The sequence below is a fragment of the Mus musculus genome, chromosome 2 (genome assembly GCF_000001635.26).
Source record: "Mus musculus strain C57BL/6J chromosome 2, GRCm38.p6 C57BL/6J".
NCBI classification, from domain to species: domain Eukaryota; kingdom Metazoa; phylum Chordata; class Mammalia; order Rodentia; family Muridae; genus Mus; species Mus musculus.
The window spans coordinates 135,384,729-135,402,646 of NC_000068.7; the positions used below are offsets into that span (position 1 = coordinate 135,384,729).

Below are 17,918 nucleotides of genomic sequence, written 5' to 3' on the forward strand. Positions count from 1 at the left end.
TACCTCTGGAGCCATCTCCCCAGCCCCTTGAAGGGATTTGAAAATAACTTCAAAAACACAGGGAAGAGCAGCAGCAGCAGACAGAGGTGAAGAGCCCAGATTTTAGAGCCTGCCTGAGTTTATTTGTCAGCATTTAGAATGTTTTAGCTATTATAAAGAGTATGAGGATGGTTTACAGTACACAGGAGTGTATGCGAACATTATGGCAAGCGCTATACCATTTAGCATAAGGCATTCATGGATTTGGGTGCACAATAGGGGTCCTAGAACTAATCTTCCTTGGATCTTGAGGGATGGCTGCCTTGTTACTATGAGAGATATTACTTATATTAGACTAGTTAGCTCATCTTGTTCTGTACATTTGGAGGAAGAAATTCGACACTTTGAAAATAGTAGTGAAGTCTCTCAAGGAAAGCTCAGGCCATATGTTTTATGTTCCAGTGGAAGGGCTGAGGTCTGTTGCTCCAGCCACCTGAGGTTCCACAGACTTTCAGTGTGGAATAGAGAGTGAGGGTTGATCAGCATGAAAGTTTACTCTCAAGTAGTTGACATTCATTAGGCGTGTACTGAATGTGGGAACCATAGGAGTGCTGATGATCCAAAGATACAGTAGCTGCTGTCGTGAGTCTTGATCCAAGAAGAAAATATGCATCACATGATACGGTTATTACATTCTCAGCACCCAGGTTTTAAGAGCAGCAGAGGAAAGCATTCCTGATGCTCTCTGTGTCAACTGAAGCTACCTCACCAGGACATTACATCATTTTCTGAGATGGGTAACTGATGTTAATCTCAAACCAAGTCAACAACAGCGGCAAAAACATACCCAGAAACACAGAATTCTGCACGGCTGACTCTAATTTACTTATTTTATTTAAGCTTCACACTACCTACTAGAGGAAAAGGTAGCCACAGTATGACTTATAATCAAGAAAATACTGGTTCAGAAAAGGTAGATCTTAGCTCAATTCATACCTTCAAAGCTTATTGCCACTAATCTATATCCCCAGCCCCCAAATACTTTTATTGCGTTACAGAGTAGAGGTAAGAACCCAGGTCCACACTCTTAGCTGTGTTTGTACTGACTGAGCCAAGCTTCAGGAACTAGAATGACAGTCATTCAATTAGAAGAGAAAATCAGAGGGATTTCATCTTTAAAAAAACAAAAACAAAAACAGATCATGTGATACCTTAAAAATCATGCCCTCGTTGCTAAAAAGTCAGGTTTTTGTGATTCTAACAACAGCTCAGCCCCACTGCAGGTTGTCTTAAGTACACTTGCTGGTGTTTGGGGTGGGAAGGGCAGGGGCAGGAGCCTGTGCCTGTGATCACAGAAAACATCAAACTGGCATTTTCTTCCCCCAGCTTATTCAGAAGTTGACAGATGTTGCAGAAGAGTGTCAGAACAATCAGTTAAAGAAGCTGAAGGAAATCTGCGAGAAGTAAGCCTCCATCCCTTCACATTCAGCCTGAATATACATGAATGCTTCAAGGGCTGCTTGCTATTCAATTGGTCTGATTTTTTTCCCCCATTGTAAATTCAGAGAGAAGAAGGAATTAAAGAAGAAAATGGATAAGAAGAGGCAAGAGAAGATAACAGAAGCCAAGTCCAAAGACAAAAGCCAGATGGAAGAGTGAGTGGAAAGTAGTCCTCCCTAACTGGAAGGAGGAGCAGGTGCTCCCTGTGAGAGGACCAGTGAGAGAAGCAGTGTCTTAACCAATGGCCCCTTCATAAAGTCTCTCCTTGAATTACTCTTTTATATGACTCTTGCCTTAGTCCCTGTTCTCTTCCTGTGCAGAGACACCATGACCGAAGCAACTCAGAGAAAAGGAAGAATGTCACTGTGGGTTTACTTATGGTTTCATAGGGTTAGTCTATTATCACCAAGGTGGGAGCATGAGGTGCTCAAGTTGCTGGCACAGTAGCTGAAAGCTATATCCTGATTAAGGGGTGGGGCAAACATGGGCTTCTGAAACCTCAAAGCCTACCCCAGTGACAACCTTCCTCCAATGAGACCACACTTCCTAATCCTAAGTTCCACTCCCTGGTTACTAAGCATTCAAACTTATGAACTCTAGCTGGCCACTCTCATTCAAACCACCGCAGTCTCCTTTATGGCTTTTTCAGTGAGCTCTCAAACAGTGGCACTCTGGGCCTTTGAGAAAGAAAGTAAAGTGAGCTCTTTGGGGAAATGACTAGATATTCTCTTAGACAACCTTGGGAGCATCTAATAAAAACAGGGCCTGTGCTTGGGGAGACACACGGTCATTGTTACCCCGAAACACACACACACACACACACACAGGCTTGACCTTTCTTTCAACAGCTATACAAAGACAGTAAAAGCGTAGGCATCTAGAGTTCCAGGTGGATTGGTATAATGATCTGTGGCTTATTTCCATTTAGGGAGAAGACAGAGATGATCCGATCGTACATCCAGGAGGTGGTTCAGTACATCAAGAGGGTATGTCTGCTCCCACACACACACACACACCTTTGCAAATGCCACACAAACAGTAGCCAACCTCACTGTGAACTTCTAGGAGGAGAGTGTTGCCTCCTAGTACCTAGTCGCCACCAGCATCCAGCTGTTTTGTGATACTCTATAAGGGCGCACTTATTCTGGCTGTTGCCAACCATATTATAAAAAAGCTAAATAAAACGTCTATAAAAATCTGTAGGGCAGAATCACTACCTAAGTCGGGGACTCCCCCCTAAAAAATGACACAAAAGATGGTTCCCAAAAAATCCCTTCACCGTTAAGATTATGTCCACATCCAGATTAGCCCTTAAGCTTCTTTAAATTTGTGTTATAGAAATTTTCAAAGATTCTCAAAAATGTATATCCACCAGTCACCACCCCACCCTGTACTGTGTTCCCATCGCTAGATTCAAAGGCCAATTTTGGCCCAGAATGTTCAATAATTGCTAACATAGATCTGAAAAACCTTTGGGTTTGTTGTTGTTGTTGTTTGATTTTGTTTCTTGTAACATGCATGAAAGTTGTATGTTGTTGTTATTGTTTTATTTTCATAAGTGACTCTTTTCTTTTGGTAACTTTCTTACAGTTAGAGGAAGCACAAAGTAAAAGACAAGAAAAACTCGTGGAGAAACACAATGAGATCCGCCAGCAGATCCTCGATGAGAAGCCCAAGGTAAGAGCTGAGAAATTCAGGATGTCTAGACACAGTTGGCTCATTTGTCTTCCATTCAGTAAAAGTAAAATCCCCTGGGCTTTATAAGTACCTCGCGCAACATCTCCAGTCTCCCCTTGAGTGCAAAACTCACCATTTAGGGTGAAAGTAAAAATACAGCAATATTCTGCAAGTACTGACCACCAACAGTGTCTGCGGAAAGATGAGCGCGTACGGTGCCCTCGCCACACAGTTGGTTCGGATACATGGCTTGGGCAAGGGCATTTTTATTTGAATCAACCACCTTCATCTTGTAATGCTGTAATACCAGAATGTGCCCAGCAGAGGACACTCTTCACCAAGATCACCCTGATCTTGACCCAACAAAGTCTTCCATAAAAACAACCGGGGTGGGGGTGGGGGTGGGGGTGGGGTGGGGTGGGGTGGTGTCCGTGGCGGAGAGAGAAAGAAAAAAGAAAAAAAGAAAAGCAAATCTCTTTGCCTTCATAGCAACAACTAATCAGTACTGTCCTTTAAAATTATATTACAGCTCGGAGTGTAGCTCAGTGGTACTAAGAGTTGTCTGCATGTACAAGGTCCCGAGTCCAATCCAAAACAACAAATCAAAGTAGGTTGGACTTGTGGCTTGTTGAAATCAGTTGTCTATGGACACTGTGTTGAAAACCCTATCTGTAAATCAAATACTCGCAGGTTGGCCAAAAGCATGTCAGTTCTAGGACATTCTAGCCATTTTGATTCATTGCTGAATATTTTTCTTTCTCTTAAAACAAAATGGGCTCTCTAGGACTCCCTGCCATTTTCACTATAGTTGAAAAATACAGATTCTCAAAAGTACTACCATTTGGCCCGATTGTTTATTGAGTCTGCAATACTCCAATGCTAGGTTTATTTATTTGTATGTAACGTTCCTGGGTTGGCTTCAGAGAGAGTCCTTGTGGCTTGCTCTAGGTATATTTTCACGGTTATTTATGTTCTTTAGCCTTTATGCTTGCAATATATGAGCCACTTAATATTTGTGATTCCTAAAGATTTCAGGCTTAGCAGGAATCGATGGTTATTTTGTATATTGTTAATTCTTAAGTTTCTCCTTTACATATACAATTCAGATCTTCTTAGCCAGCTTCTTGGTCCACTAGTGCTAATATAATGGGATGCATTTTAGTAGAACTTTAGAAATTGCCACACAATCTCCCTTTCCTTGAATTGAGTTGCCCACAGTCACTCATGACCTAAAAATATTATGTATAGAATTCACAGAGTCAGCAATCCATGAAGTCCTAAAATGTACAACTTTCTAAGCAGCTGATGAACCCTGGAAGCAATATGTTAGCCATTCTGGCCCTGTGTACAGCATGGCCACCCAGTGGTCCTCTCTGTCATAGGGTTTGTGACTCCTTTAACGTAGTAATGGCTCCAAACCACAAGAGTGGTGACATTAAGGAGTCTTGAACCTGAGAACACTCAAGGGCAGATTAGCTTTGGCTTTTTGTGGCTTAAAGGCGTATTAGGGGAGGGGCACTGTATTTTTCAGAATCAATCTCATTTAAGTACTCAACTATTTTAAATTTGACTCTGATTAGACTAAAATTTAAGAAAAATATTAAGTAGTCAGAAATATATATATTCAGACCCATACAGTTTCGAGTTTTGCATCTGGAGTTGAGTTTGTCACCACTTTGTATTCTGGTGTAATAAAATTTATTTATGGTGAATCTCATAGCCAGTTTTAAACCTCTACAAACCCTTATTTACAACTAATACTTTCAGTTTTGCTTTGCTTTTTGATTATGTGTGTTCAACATTGTAAATATTTTAGCCATAGACAAAATGCAATACACATATTTTAAAGTTACACAATTTACTTTAAGTAATTCATAGATATCATATGTACGTTTATTCACACATGTGTGGGTGCACATGTGTGTATGATGTGGAGGTCAGTGGATAATTCCTTAGGTGGTGGCCACATTTATTGTTTGAGGTAGGGACTCACATGAGCCTGAAACTTTCCAAGTGAATAGGCTCCCTGGCTAGGGACCCAGGATCCTCTTGTCTTTCCCTCTGCAGAGCTGGGATTATCAGAGTGTGGCAGCATACATATGTGTGTACATTGTGAAGATTGAACTCATGTCCTCATGTTTGCAAGGCAAGAATTTTACTAACTGAGCTCCCTATCCCGTGTGTGTGTATGTGTGTGTGTGCGCGCGCACGCACACGTATGTGTTTGTGCATGCATGTACATGCATGTAAACTCAGGTTCCTTCACCCTCAGCGTCCCCATGCTAGGAGTATAGACATATACTACCACATATGTGACTGTTCTATGTCATCATAAATAAAATCAAATTAAGTTAGTTCCTTTTGAAGCACCTTAGAACTTCTTCACTCTATACAACCAAACATTAAACTGGCTAATAACTTTTGGCAATTTATCTGCCAGAGTACAGTTTTACAGAAAATCAATTTCAACCCGCTGGGCATGCTTGAATACATATATAATCCCATTAACTTGGGAAATGAAGGCTGGAAAACTGAGAGCTCATGGTTCATCTAGCTTATATAGCGAGGCCACATTTCTAGCAAACTAAATAAATAATTGTCTTAAATAGTGCCAACTTAACAAATGACATTATTACTGTTTGAGTCATGTCATAATTCTAGGGGTGGGAGGACGGTTCCAGGCATACAGTAGATGCTGTATTAGTTGTTTTTCTGTTGTGATAAAACACCATGACCAAAGGCAACTCATAGAAAGGTTTATTTTGGTTTACCATTGCGAAGAGAGAGAAATGTGGGAGAGAGTATGTAATGGCAAGGGAGACAGTTGAGCAGGAAACTGGGTGAGTATATCTCTACCCACAGGCAGGAAGCAGGGAGAAAACAGAAAGTGGGGTGAAGCTATACACCCTGAAAGATCACCTGCAGTGATGTACCTCCACCCGTAATGCTCCATGTCCTAAAAGTTCCATAATCCACCTAAACAGTGTTACCTGCTGGGATGAAGTGTTCACATCCATGCACATAGAGGAGACATTTCTCATTCAAACCACATCAAGTGGGCAGCCAGTTCTGAGGATGGGTGGCCATTTCTAGGGATAGCTCACCACTTCTAGAGATGGGTGTTCAGTTTCGGAGTTGGGTAGCTAGTTTAGTGACTCAACAATATTATTGAGAATCTGAATTTTTAGAATTTCATTGTTGTTGCTTATTGTCCTCAAGCTTTAAAGTCAGTGAGACATGGCTGCCAAGCCCCACTGCATTATCTTCTATCTGGTACCATTCAAAACCAGAATGGAAAAAAATCCCCACTTTATTCCCTTCATAGGAGTGATGGAAACCTTCCAGAATGGCCAGCCACCACCCCACATCCACAAAATAGATTTGTCTGCTGTGGTGCTATAATGGAGCCACATTCTAGTTCCTAAACAAATCCCAAGAAAGAAAGCATAATATTCATGACTGGCTTAGAGTGCCTAAGACTCATTCACAGAGGTGGGAGGAAGTCAGCTTCTTGGGTTTACAGTCACCAGAAACGTAAACAAAATTGATGCTTTCTCATTGAATAAAGAGTGAATAAATAGTAATTGGGGGTAGTGAGCAGTTTATACTACAACTGTATATTTAACAGCTTTTATTCTTTCTTTCTTGTGTCCTTAGAAAGGATCTAAAGTGTTCCTCAGAGTTCTAAGTCATTCTCTTGTCTTTATTTCTTAGTCTACCTAAGTACTGTGATAAATTTGCTCCTTCGTCTGTGATGCTGTTCTTATGGCCATCTTGTTGTAAGCGGATTTGAAGGAAGCCCTTGAAAACTGTTTGTTTGGTGTCAGCCTAAATCATTTGCTGACGTGTGTTCTTTGGAGCTTAAGGGTGTGTTTTCAGAGCTATTGCTTTGATAATAAAATTAGAAAGCACACGTGAAGAAGCCAGCCATGGTAGCTCACATCTATAATCCCAGCATTTGGCAGGAGGAAGCAGGAGGATCAGGAGTTTCATAGGTCATCCTTGGCTACTTATCAGGCGTAAAGCCGTTTATATAAGACCCTGTCTCCAACAAAACAAAACATATCACATGTGGTAATATTGTAAGATATTTAGCAAATGAAAAAACATTGTTAACAAAAGCTTTCTGCCACTGTGACACAATATCAGAAACAATTAACTTAAAAAGAGAAAAGGTTAGTTTTGGCTCTTAAGCTCATATGTGTTAGCCTGCTTTGTTTGGCCCTATTGCATTGGCCCTTTCGTAGCACACCAGGTCACAGAGATAGCACACGGTGTTCATGCTTGGCAGCCAGAAATCAGAAACAGGAAGAACAGACCAGAGTCCAGTTTTATTCAAGGTCAACTTCTCACTAAGCTCATTTCTTCCCACTGGATGCACTCAAAAATAAATAAATAAATTGAGACAAGGTTATTATGCAGCTTACACCACCTTAACGGTGGTTCTTCTGCCTCCACCTCCTCCTTTCTGATTAAAGGTATGTAAGGTGCCATGCCTAGCAAGGCCTCACTACTTAAAGGTTTCTTGAATTCCTTATACCACTTGTGCCGTAGACCAAGCGTTTATTCGTGGACCTCTGGGGGATGCTTCAGGTCTAGACCTGTAAGTAGCAGCGGAGGGAAATGGCAAGATCAAGTGTGGGATACGAAGATAGACACTGAAACACTGGAGAGCAAGTATAGATTAGGAAAGGCTAGGATGATGGAGTAGACCTCAGTGTGCCTCTGACTGTGGATATAGACCAGAAAAAGACTAGCACTGCATTTGAAATCATCTCTCTTCAATATGGTACTGGAAGGGCCTTGGAGCTTGACATTAGATATGACCAAAATTAATCAGGGCAGCAACAAATATAAAGAGGAAAATCTCAGGGAAACAAAATCCATCTACAGTAGCTATGAAACAGGTTCACCAAGAATGATAGATGGCAAGGCAGACTGGTTCTATGACATCTAGAATTTATGAACTATCCTGAATTTTTGACAAACAACTGGAGCTGACTATATAGCTGTCATACTTCATAGGAAAAAATTCCCAAATGTCATAGTTAGCTCTGGAATACAGCATTCCTTTTCTCAAAGGGGTGGGGGGGGCAGGAAAAAATTCTAAGTAGAACCTGATGATGCACAATCATTTGCTTATAGCAAAAAAATTCCACTATATAGCATCCCTCCTCTTTTTTCAGTGCAATTCAGCATATTATTGAATATAATAATTCACCCGCCTTCATCTGCTTCATTCTGTGCAATAGGCACACGCTGGCATCCACACTCATGGTCCTAACAAGGAGGAAGTTCTTTTTAGAACACTCTTACTCTAGACTTATCTGCATGCCTTTCTTCCTTGTAGATAAACAAATTCTTATCTGTTAAAAGTAAAAGGAGATTTTAAAAATTTAACATAGAACCTTCATAGGACCAAGAGCCTCTCCTCCCATTGATGACTGCCTAGACCATCCTCTGGAAGCAGGAGTGGGTGGGTTGGTGAGCAGGGGGAGAGGGAGAAGATAGGGAGTTTTTGGAGGGGAAACCAGGAAAGGGGATAACATTTGAAATGTAAATAAAGAAAATATCAAATTAAAAAAAAAAGAAAAAAAAGTTTAACGTAAGAAAGAAATTCGAACCACCAGTTGGTGAAAGCCACAGTACTTCAGTGGCAATACATTTTACTGGCCCAATAGGGAACAAGGTGCCTTAAATGGTTCATATAAAATAGAGCTTTGTGGGGCCTTCACTCAGCAGCAAACTCAGGTTCCAGATGAAGCCCCGAGTCCCCCTTGTTCTTACTAACCTGTAATAAAACATTCAAAGGAGAACATGGCTTATCAGGACCAGCATCTTCAGTCTTTGGTCCCTCTTTGATGGAAAGCAGATGATGGCCCCAGTGTGTAAGCCTAATTTGGACTGCCCCCACATTGCAACAGGTAGCAGAACCTTGTGATAGGTGGAATTCGTTCTTTGTCTCCATTCTAAATGAGCACACAGTGTCTGCTCTCTTGGCATGTAACTTCTGAGAGCATCACAAATAAATAAATAAAATAGAGGTGTGTGATTCTCACAGGCAATTTACACAAGAAATAAATATTTTGACCCTTGATTTGACATGAGATCAAGTTGCCCGTTGTGAGTCTCACTGAGACTTATTAAGTTAAAAATAATAGACATTCTTGATAGACATTCAGTTCCTTTTCAACAGAATTCTCAGTTCCAGAGAAATATTCAGATACGTGTTTCCTGGCAGTCAACTGTTTGACTGAGCCTTTAAATGTATGTCTTCAATTGTGTCTAAGATACATGTTTTTGCAAACTTCAACCACAGAATCTGGAAGATGCTTGCAAGAACACTGTCCAGGCTTCCAACTCGGTGGCATAATTGGTTTCCTCAGGATTTCTATACCTGAGTTTGCCAGGCCAATAAGAAAGAATTACTGTATATGAAACATGTTGGACGTTATTCAAAAGCTCAGCTGCCAATAGAGAGCAGCCACGGCCAGGTGGGCTTGAACAACCACAAGTTATGATGGTACAGAGGACTTTCTGCTCTTTCCCCGGAACATTTGAAAGAGGATTACTTTAGCATGTTGCCCTTAATCTGTTGCAAATATCCCAATGTATATTGATCACTCTGCAGCTAATGGCTCTTGTTACAGGAATTGTCTTTTGACAGGACTTTTTAATGAACTGTCTGCCTGCCTCGAAATAAAAACCAGTCGGTAAATTTGTAATTTTTTTTTTTTTTAGTCTGACACTTAATTTATCTTTGGTGTTTCTTAGGCCATAGGCTTTCTGTTTTAATTTTGCTCATCATCAAGAGAGGATTCCAGGAAGCCTTAGGGCATTTTCGTTTATTTCTGAAAAACATTTAATCATGTAGCTACCTCGCCCTCCCTTCCTACCCTGCCCCTCCTCTTTTCTCAACAGGAGGGATATAGAGTAGTTTTCCTTATTTCTCCTCTGACATCTCTGTGACAGGTGAGTGACTCATCTCTGGTATGAAGTCAATCATGCTAGAAGCAGCTGCTGCTCTTTGAGATGTACGTGTGGGGGCAGCTGACATTTGCCCTCACATGGAGAGGCTTAACTTGAGGATTTAAAGTTAGACCTTTCTTTAACTAATTCATTTGTCCCTCCTCTAATCTTTGCTATTTGGTGGACAAGAATAGATTTTCCTGCCAGTATCAATTCAAACTTCTCATAGGAGAACTCAAACTCCCGAGTGAGAGCCAACAGCCTTTGGCCTATGTTACACTCGTCAAATTAACGCACATAGTAGGTTGGTTTTATCTGTTCTATATGAGGTTGTTTTCCTTTTTTTTTTTACCTATGTAAAGAATTGTCTTAGAAGGAAAATATGGTTATTCTTTCATTTCTTGACCATAAAACTGAGACATGTTGCTTTCCTTCGGGGAGATACCAGGGAATTTGGGACCATTTTCGTTTCTCTTTGTCCAATCTCAACTTATTTTTGAGACCTGTGGTGGTTGTGGAGACTTTTTAAACTTAGAACAAATTTTTTATAAAAGAGCTTCAAAAATCTCTGGCCAATACTCTAAAATACAATAAAACTACATGAGGAGAGGTTCCTTCAGTGCCTCTAATGAAGTATCTTTCTAATTTTACACTATGTCCCTTGGTTTTAGATGTCCTTACTGAAGACATTGAAAAAGGTAATGTCGTGTGATCCCCATAAGGACTTTTTAACTCCTAAGACAGGCAAGAGACTAACGCACTCTGTGTCATTGGCATTCATTCAGTTTATTCACACAGTCGAATGCAGCCTTCCTTTCTGAACATTAAACATAAAATCTGAACAAAGGTGCTAGAGAGATGACTCAGCAGTTAAGAGCACTAACTGCTCTTCCACAAGTCTTGAGTTCAATTCCCAGCAACCATCTGATGGCTCACTCCATCTATAATGGGATCTGATATTGTCTTCTGGCATGTCTCAAGAAAGCTACAGCGAACTCATATAAAAAAATCATGCAATCAATCAACCAATCTTGAAAATGTGGACAAAAATCCACATCGTCTTCCCTCTGTGATGACACCTTCTCTGGATATAGAATATTATGTTGGCAGTTACTTTCTGGTAATACATTGGGGATAAAATTCTGCCGCCTTCCTGCATCAGTTAGTGTAGTTCTTTAGACATAATTTGTATTTCTTCCCTTTGACCTCATTTATAGTTTTTGGGTTTCTTTTTGTATCTTATACACTGTTTCTATAATGTATCTATGTGTTTAAAATGGCCAGACAGATAACTCTATAATGTATCTGTGTGTTTACAATGGTCAGACAGATAATTCTAATGTATTTGGGTAACTGAAATGGCCTGAAAGATAACTCTGTAATGTATCTGTGATTTGAAATGGCCAGAGAGATAACTCTAATGGTTCTGTGTTTGAAATGGCCAGAGAGATAACTGTTTAATGTGTCTGTGTGTTTGAAGTAGCCAGACAAATAACTCTATAATGTGTCTGTGTGTTTGAAGTGGCCAGACAGATAACTCTAAAATCTATCTGTGTGTTTAAAATGAGCAGACAGACAACCCTAAAATGTATCTGTGTGTTTGAAATGGTCAGGCAGATAACTTCATCTCTTCTGCCAGAACTCTCAGCCGCCAGGGTAGCAAACAATGGGTCCTACTTTCCAATGTATTTCTTAACTTCCGGGATTTTACTCTGTGTGCAAGTGTGTATGTGTGTGTGTGTGTACACTTGTGTATTACACATGCCTGCATGTGTTATAAATGTGTGCGTTCTCAGGCCAAATACACTCTTACTCTACTTTTTTCCCTTAACTTTAGGGTTTTTTGTTTCCCTCCTTTTGTTCTGTGCTTCCTTGTAGATAGTATTTTTTTTTTCTTCTCACTCTCTGTCTAATGCATTGACTCTACCCTACTCACTCACTCAGGTTTAAATCTTTGCTTGCTTTCTATCTTTTTTTTTCTGGATTTTCCCTTCCTAGAAACAAGGTGACGTGGGAATATGCAGTCAGTTATACTGGACAGAAGGCAGAGGCTCCAGAAGGAATACACTCTAGCTGCTAAGTAGATGGTCTTGAGTTAGGGTTCTAAGTCTGCTCGGTAAACACCAGTTTAGCATTGAGAGCTTACTGATGGCTTCCTTGTTCCCACTGTCATACGCACAAACAAAACCCCCGTATACTCAGGGATGGGAGCTTGGGGATTTCTCTCCGTTTCCTGTCCTGCGTCCATGACATGGTACATGATTTGCCTGCATTTTCCTACTACTAACTGGATCTTAAATTCTCACTACATGTCTAACTTTCAAATCCTTCTTTGTGCTAAAAGAGACAATTAACGATATCAATACACACATTATAAACATCTTTAAAGCAAAATATATAAAGGTATAATTGATAATCTGAAAACCATTGTATTATTTTACTCAAGCCTTTGGCCTTTGAAGGGGAATATGGTGAGATTCAAATCAAGAAAGACATATAACTATTTATCCAAAGACAGTAGAGCTTAAGTCTTCAAGTCCTTGGTAAATCAAATATGGGGGCTGAAAGGTTTTCCTAAAAGTGCCAGTATATGGCTCTGTGCTGAGAAAACTGCAGAAACTTCTGTTCTACACAGGAAAGCAGCAGCTAACACTAAGCTACTTTCTCTATCTCTTGGGTTATATCTCAAAAGCATTGGCATAGCCAGTCAACCATGGGAGTCCTATTCATACACCTTATGTAAGCAAAAATCAGTTGACACAAGTCGTCTGTGTTTCTTATCATTAGTTGAATCTCAGAATCTGGCAAGGAAGTTTTGGAATTTCTAACTGAAAGGGTCAAACTGCATTTCACTTAACCACTCTTTGATTTAGATGGAATCAGAGACCCCTAGGATTTGCTGGGAGCATAATGTATTAAGACATCAAGTAAAAGTTCAGTCTGCTTGCCTTGGCTAAAGGCAGCACAGCCATGTCGCTTGGATTTTAAAATGGTTTCTCTAGAGCTGTGCAAAAGGACATAGCCTAGTCCTATCTTGGCAGCAAAAGTCGATCATTAAATAGAGTCACTTCTTTGTCCAAGGCCTTTTTGATGGCCTCTGTCTCTCTTACAGTAGAGGTTCACGAGATCCAGCCCTTTCATTCTGGACCCTTTCTTTCTGTCTGCATGGATCTACCATTGCTTAGGCTATACTGACCTTTTCGCTGCACCCCCAACCAACAGCCTATCCCACCCTTGGCTCCTGTACAGATTGTTTCCTCATACCCCAAGTGTTTAATGAACAACTCCTTCTGTATTTCAAGTCTCTGTCAAATCACTGATCTTGAGGAGGCTTTGAGTGATCACTCTGTTTACATTTGAGCCTGCCAGGATTGGAGAGATTGTTAAGAACATTTGTTGCTTTTCCAGAGGACCCAAGTTTAAATCTCATCAGCCACATGGCAGCCCACAGCTGTCTGTAACCCCAGTTCCAGGGAACCCAGCACACTCTTCTAGCCTCTGTAGTTAATGGGCACAAACATGGCATCCAGGCATACACTGAGGTAAAAACATCCAAACACATGAAGATGAAAAAAATCTGAAATTTGTATGCCACAATGACTTCCATTTCTGGCCTTTTTTTCCTTTATATTTTTCTGTGCTTCACTGTATGGAAGCACTCCTCCTTCAGTCATAGACTTCCTTCTGAAGTCTGATTGTCTTTCCCCAGTAGGGGACAAGCTGCAAGGGGACAAGATCTTCTTCCATTTTCTCTGTGTTTCCTGATGTCTAAGCACTCTAAATACCCAAGAACAATGCCTGCCACATTCTTCCTATTCAGTAAATATTTGAAAGTAATTGTTTAATATAGAACATTTCATTAATTTGCATGCCAATTTATTCATGGGCTGTCATAATCTCAACATGGCTTCTGTAACCACATAGATGCTACTGAAGGGAGTTCCAGTAATGATTTTTGACTCTTTTGTTGTTGTTATTGTTTACATAGAGAGATATTTAAATTAACTACCTTTAAAAACATTCTCTCTTTGCAAATGAAAAATGGAGTATTAAAACAACTCGTTGGGTCAACTCATCCCAAAAAAAAGCTGTCAACAATATCATCTTTTCTCAGGACTCTTGATATGGTGGGATATGTACCATTGTCTTCACATTCAGTATCTAATCCCTGGAGAGGATGGGGAAAAGCCAAGAAGTCAATGAGCAGAACCACTGTGGTTTTGGCAGGCTGGGTCCCATGCTACCCTTGCCAGTGCTGAGGGAGGAGAGGGTGTTAAACTGCTACTCCAAGATGGCACAGCAAGGGACCACCCAGACCTAAGTCTGAAACACCAGGTGATTCAGAAAGCCATTTCCTTGACAGAGAAATGACAGCCTCCCTTTTTCTCCACACAGGGGGAAGGCCCCTCCTCAGTCTTGTCGGAAGGTTGCCATGAGGATCCCTCTGTTCCCCCCAACTTTACTCCCCCCAACCCTCAAGCTCTCAAGTGGTGAGCACCGTCCTTCTAGCCAGGTAGGACTGGATGGGAGGGCCCTTTTGAGAGAAGGGTGGTTGTGTGGCCATGCCCTGCTCAGTCTTCCTGGACTTGCCTGTTTAGTCCTCACCCTCCCTCCTCCACAGTCCCTCCTGTTTCCTGGGGAGTTTCCAGCACATCTGGAATGCCTCCCTTGGCTGTTCCTGTACCCCTCTGGTATTGCTCTTTCTATCTTTGCATTCTTTCCAACCAACATAAACTCCCATTCTTTCCTCCTCTTTCTTCCGTTTCCTTCTGTTTACGAAATTAGCTTCCCTTTTTAAACTTGCTTTGTTTTCTTTCTTGCTCTTCATCTCTTTTTCCCAATCTGAAAGTGTATTTTCCAGTGATTCCCACTAACCCCCTTTATCCACACAGCCCACACCCCAAGAGCACAAGAGCAGTCTCCCAGGGAATCTTAACACATTCTACTCTGCACCATAGTTATTCCTTGTAAAAATTCTACAAAGTTAATTTTTTTTAATCGGGTGGCATTTGGAGTTAAGAGGGCAGCGCATAGCCCTGAGTTCGTAGAAGCAAGAGCACTAGATCGCACCCATGCAGCAGGGATGCTGGGTCAGCAGCAAGAGGCTGAGGCAAACTGCAGGTGTGAACTTTGAACAGAGGACTTTAGCTTGCCGTTGTGTTGTAAAAATCTATTGTATTTTTAAACTTATCTGAAAACAGGTCTGTGCCATTCCAGGTGTGGATTTGGGAGGAGACATGAGACGTCCTTGTAATTAAAAAAAAAAAAAAAAGTTAAACTTCTTAACAGCACAGTAGCCTTGTTAATCCTGAACAACAATATTTAATTGTATATGCAAAGTAATTAGTAAAAAGGATTTTGAATACACACACACACCATGATATGTTTGAAGTAATGAGTACACCAATCATTTTGACCTTATGCACATGTGCCATGTGTCTGTTCTGAAATATTGTACTATAATCCATAGAAATACTGTAATTGGGACTTGATAAATTAAGAAACATTTAAAATATTTAAATAACCTTTTTTTAACAGCAAGATTTTTTTCAGTGCTGATTAAATCTTAGTGGGCTGGTGAATTACTTGGGCATGCTGTTGAGCATATATCTTGATCCAAGAGGTCTAGTTGGGTAGATGAATCTGCCTTTCTAACCAGGTGGCCCTCATTTTCTGTGACCGTGATGTGACTGCCACAGTTCTAGAACATGCCTACATTCTGTCTTAAGCCTACAGAAGAAGCTGTAAGCTGCCTCTAAACTTGAATTTTGTTTTTATCTAATCATGAGCTTGCCCCTTTGATATCATTATTTTCTCTTGGTGAGTGGTAGGGAAGGAGAGAGGGAAGGAGAAAGAGACAGACAGACAGACAGACACAGAGACAGAGATGACAGTCAGACAGAGAGACACACAGAGAGAGACAGAGTGCATTTGAGGGCAAAGTTAGAACTTGGTTCTGATTCTGACTGCACCGTCTCATTAGTGATTGTACTGACCTGACCCAGCGATAGAGCTCATTCCTGGGAAAGAGAAAATCTGGCTTACACAGGTTTCCATCTTGTACAGGCAATCCCCAAGGGGAATTTAGAAACCCTTCCTCATTTAGATCTAAATGTTAAGGCTTCTTTCTTGTGGGTTTTTTTTGCTGATTATTGGTTTCTTTCTTTTCACGAAAAGAGGGTACCACAGCCTTGTGTGGAGGTCAAAGGACTGTTGGCAGGAGTTGGTCCTTTCCTTCTACTCTGCGAGTCCCAGGGATGAAACTCAGGTCTGCTATGGCAGCCAGTGTCTTTAGCAGCTGAGACATCTCACTGGCTTTATATTGAGAGCCATTGTGAGACAGTTTATGTGATGGGTAGAACTCTGGATTCTCTCAAAAGTTACAAATGACGGTGATCCTAAAAATGCACGACTTGAGCTTTATTTTCAAAGCAAATGCATAGGGACTATGCATGCTATGCTCTGCCCTAGTATTCCGTTCGGCTTTGGATGGCCTCATTTACAACTCCATTCCCTTCAGGATAACAACTGACCTTCCAGGCTGGCACACAGCAACAAAACGCCCAACCAAACAAACAGAGAGGCAAAATGATTTATCTGTTAAAAGATTATTCCCATAATACCTGGACTTCCCAAAAAATCTTTAATCACATTGTTAGTTTGCTCCCTTTAGCTGCGCAGAGACAAAGGGTGATGTAAAAATAAACCAACCCCACACTGCTCATGAAAAATAGGTCTCACTGCTAAACCAGAAAAAAAAACCAATTATAGTATTTTATAGTTTAAAAAAAGACAAATTGTTCTTACATAACAGTATATAAAAAGTCATTTTTGTTCCAATTTTAATTTTCCCAAAATGTTTTTTATATTTTTCACTAAACATTTCTATTTCCATATACCACCTATAAAATGAGCAAATTAATTAAAGCTAGAAGTACACACAGCTTGTGATATTAAGAAGGTGGTGCCCAGGAGTACTTGTGTGCAATAGGTGATGTTCATGTTTTTAAAATTGTGAGTGCACACCTTCATCATTGATGAGAAAGTACACTGCGAGTTATTAGCTGGAGATCAATAGGTAGAGCTGAACAGATAGACCGGGCTTTGAGTGGTCCTTATAATGTCTCTTTTTAATAGTGAAAGATAACTGTTGGGCAAACTTCTAAGTAAAGTGCTTGTTCCTTTTGTGTGGACGTAAATCATTAGATAAGAAGCCTAGGGGGAGGAGGAACTGGAGAGATGGCTCAGCAGTTAGGAAAGCTCACTGCTCTTCTTACAGAGGACCCATGTTCAGCTCCTAGCATCCATGATGTCGAATAGCTCACAAACGCCTTGAACTCTACCTCCAAAGGATCTGACATATTCTTCTGGACTCCAATGGCACAGCGCTCACATATAATCATAATTAACATAATTAGAATAAAAGGAACCTTTTCAAAAGTTAAGGATCTATTGAAAGTCCCATTCCCTAAAAAATACTGAAGATATTGCCTTGGGGAAATTCATGTTAATGACAAGTATTTATTAAGTGTCAGCTATGCTCTAGACATTGCCAGCAGGGACCACCAAAGAATAGAACACACAGCTCCTCTATGATGTGGTATATTAAAAGTCAGCTACCTACAATAAAATGTATTAGGTTTTATCCTAATAATAGCATTTATCCAGTGTGCACTGTTATCAAGACGTTCCGACCATGTCACTTGTGGTGTCTTCTTGTTCTCTGTGGGGTACACTTGAGGAACCTGAGGTATGAGAGAGTCAGTGAACATCCTCACCACTCTTCCTGCCTT

The 17,918-nt window shown here is 40.6% G+C and overlaps 1 protein-coding gene across 3 annotated transcripts in view; it reads left to right on the top strand.

Moving 5' to 3' along the window:
* The window catches only part of Plcb1 (phospholipase C, beta 1), a 689,095-nt gene that overhangs the window by 598,565 nt on the left and 72,612 nt on the right, over positions 1-17,918 (top strand). For 2 of the 3 annotated variants that reach the window (NM_001145830.1, XM_006498930.3), the window contains 4 exons: positions 1,366-1,442; positions 1,545-1,634; positions 2,408-2,465; positions 3,070-3,156. In NM_001145830.1, the coding sequence (NP_001139302.1) occupies positions 1,366-1,442; positions 1,545-1,634; positions 2,408-2,465; positions 3,070-3,156 (312 nt within the window). Of the gene's footprint in view, positions 1-1,365; positions 1,443-1,544; positions 1,635-2,407; positions 2,466-3,069; positions 3,157-14,520; positions 14,639-17,918 lie in introns of all 3 variants that reach the window. The other variant, NM_019677.2, reaches the window with a different exon arrangement.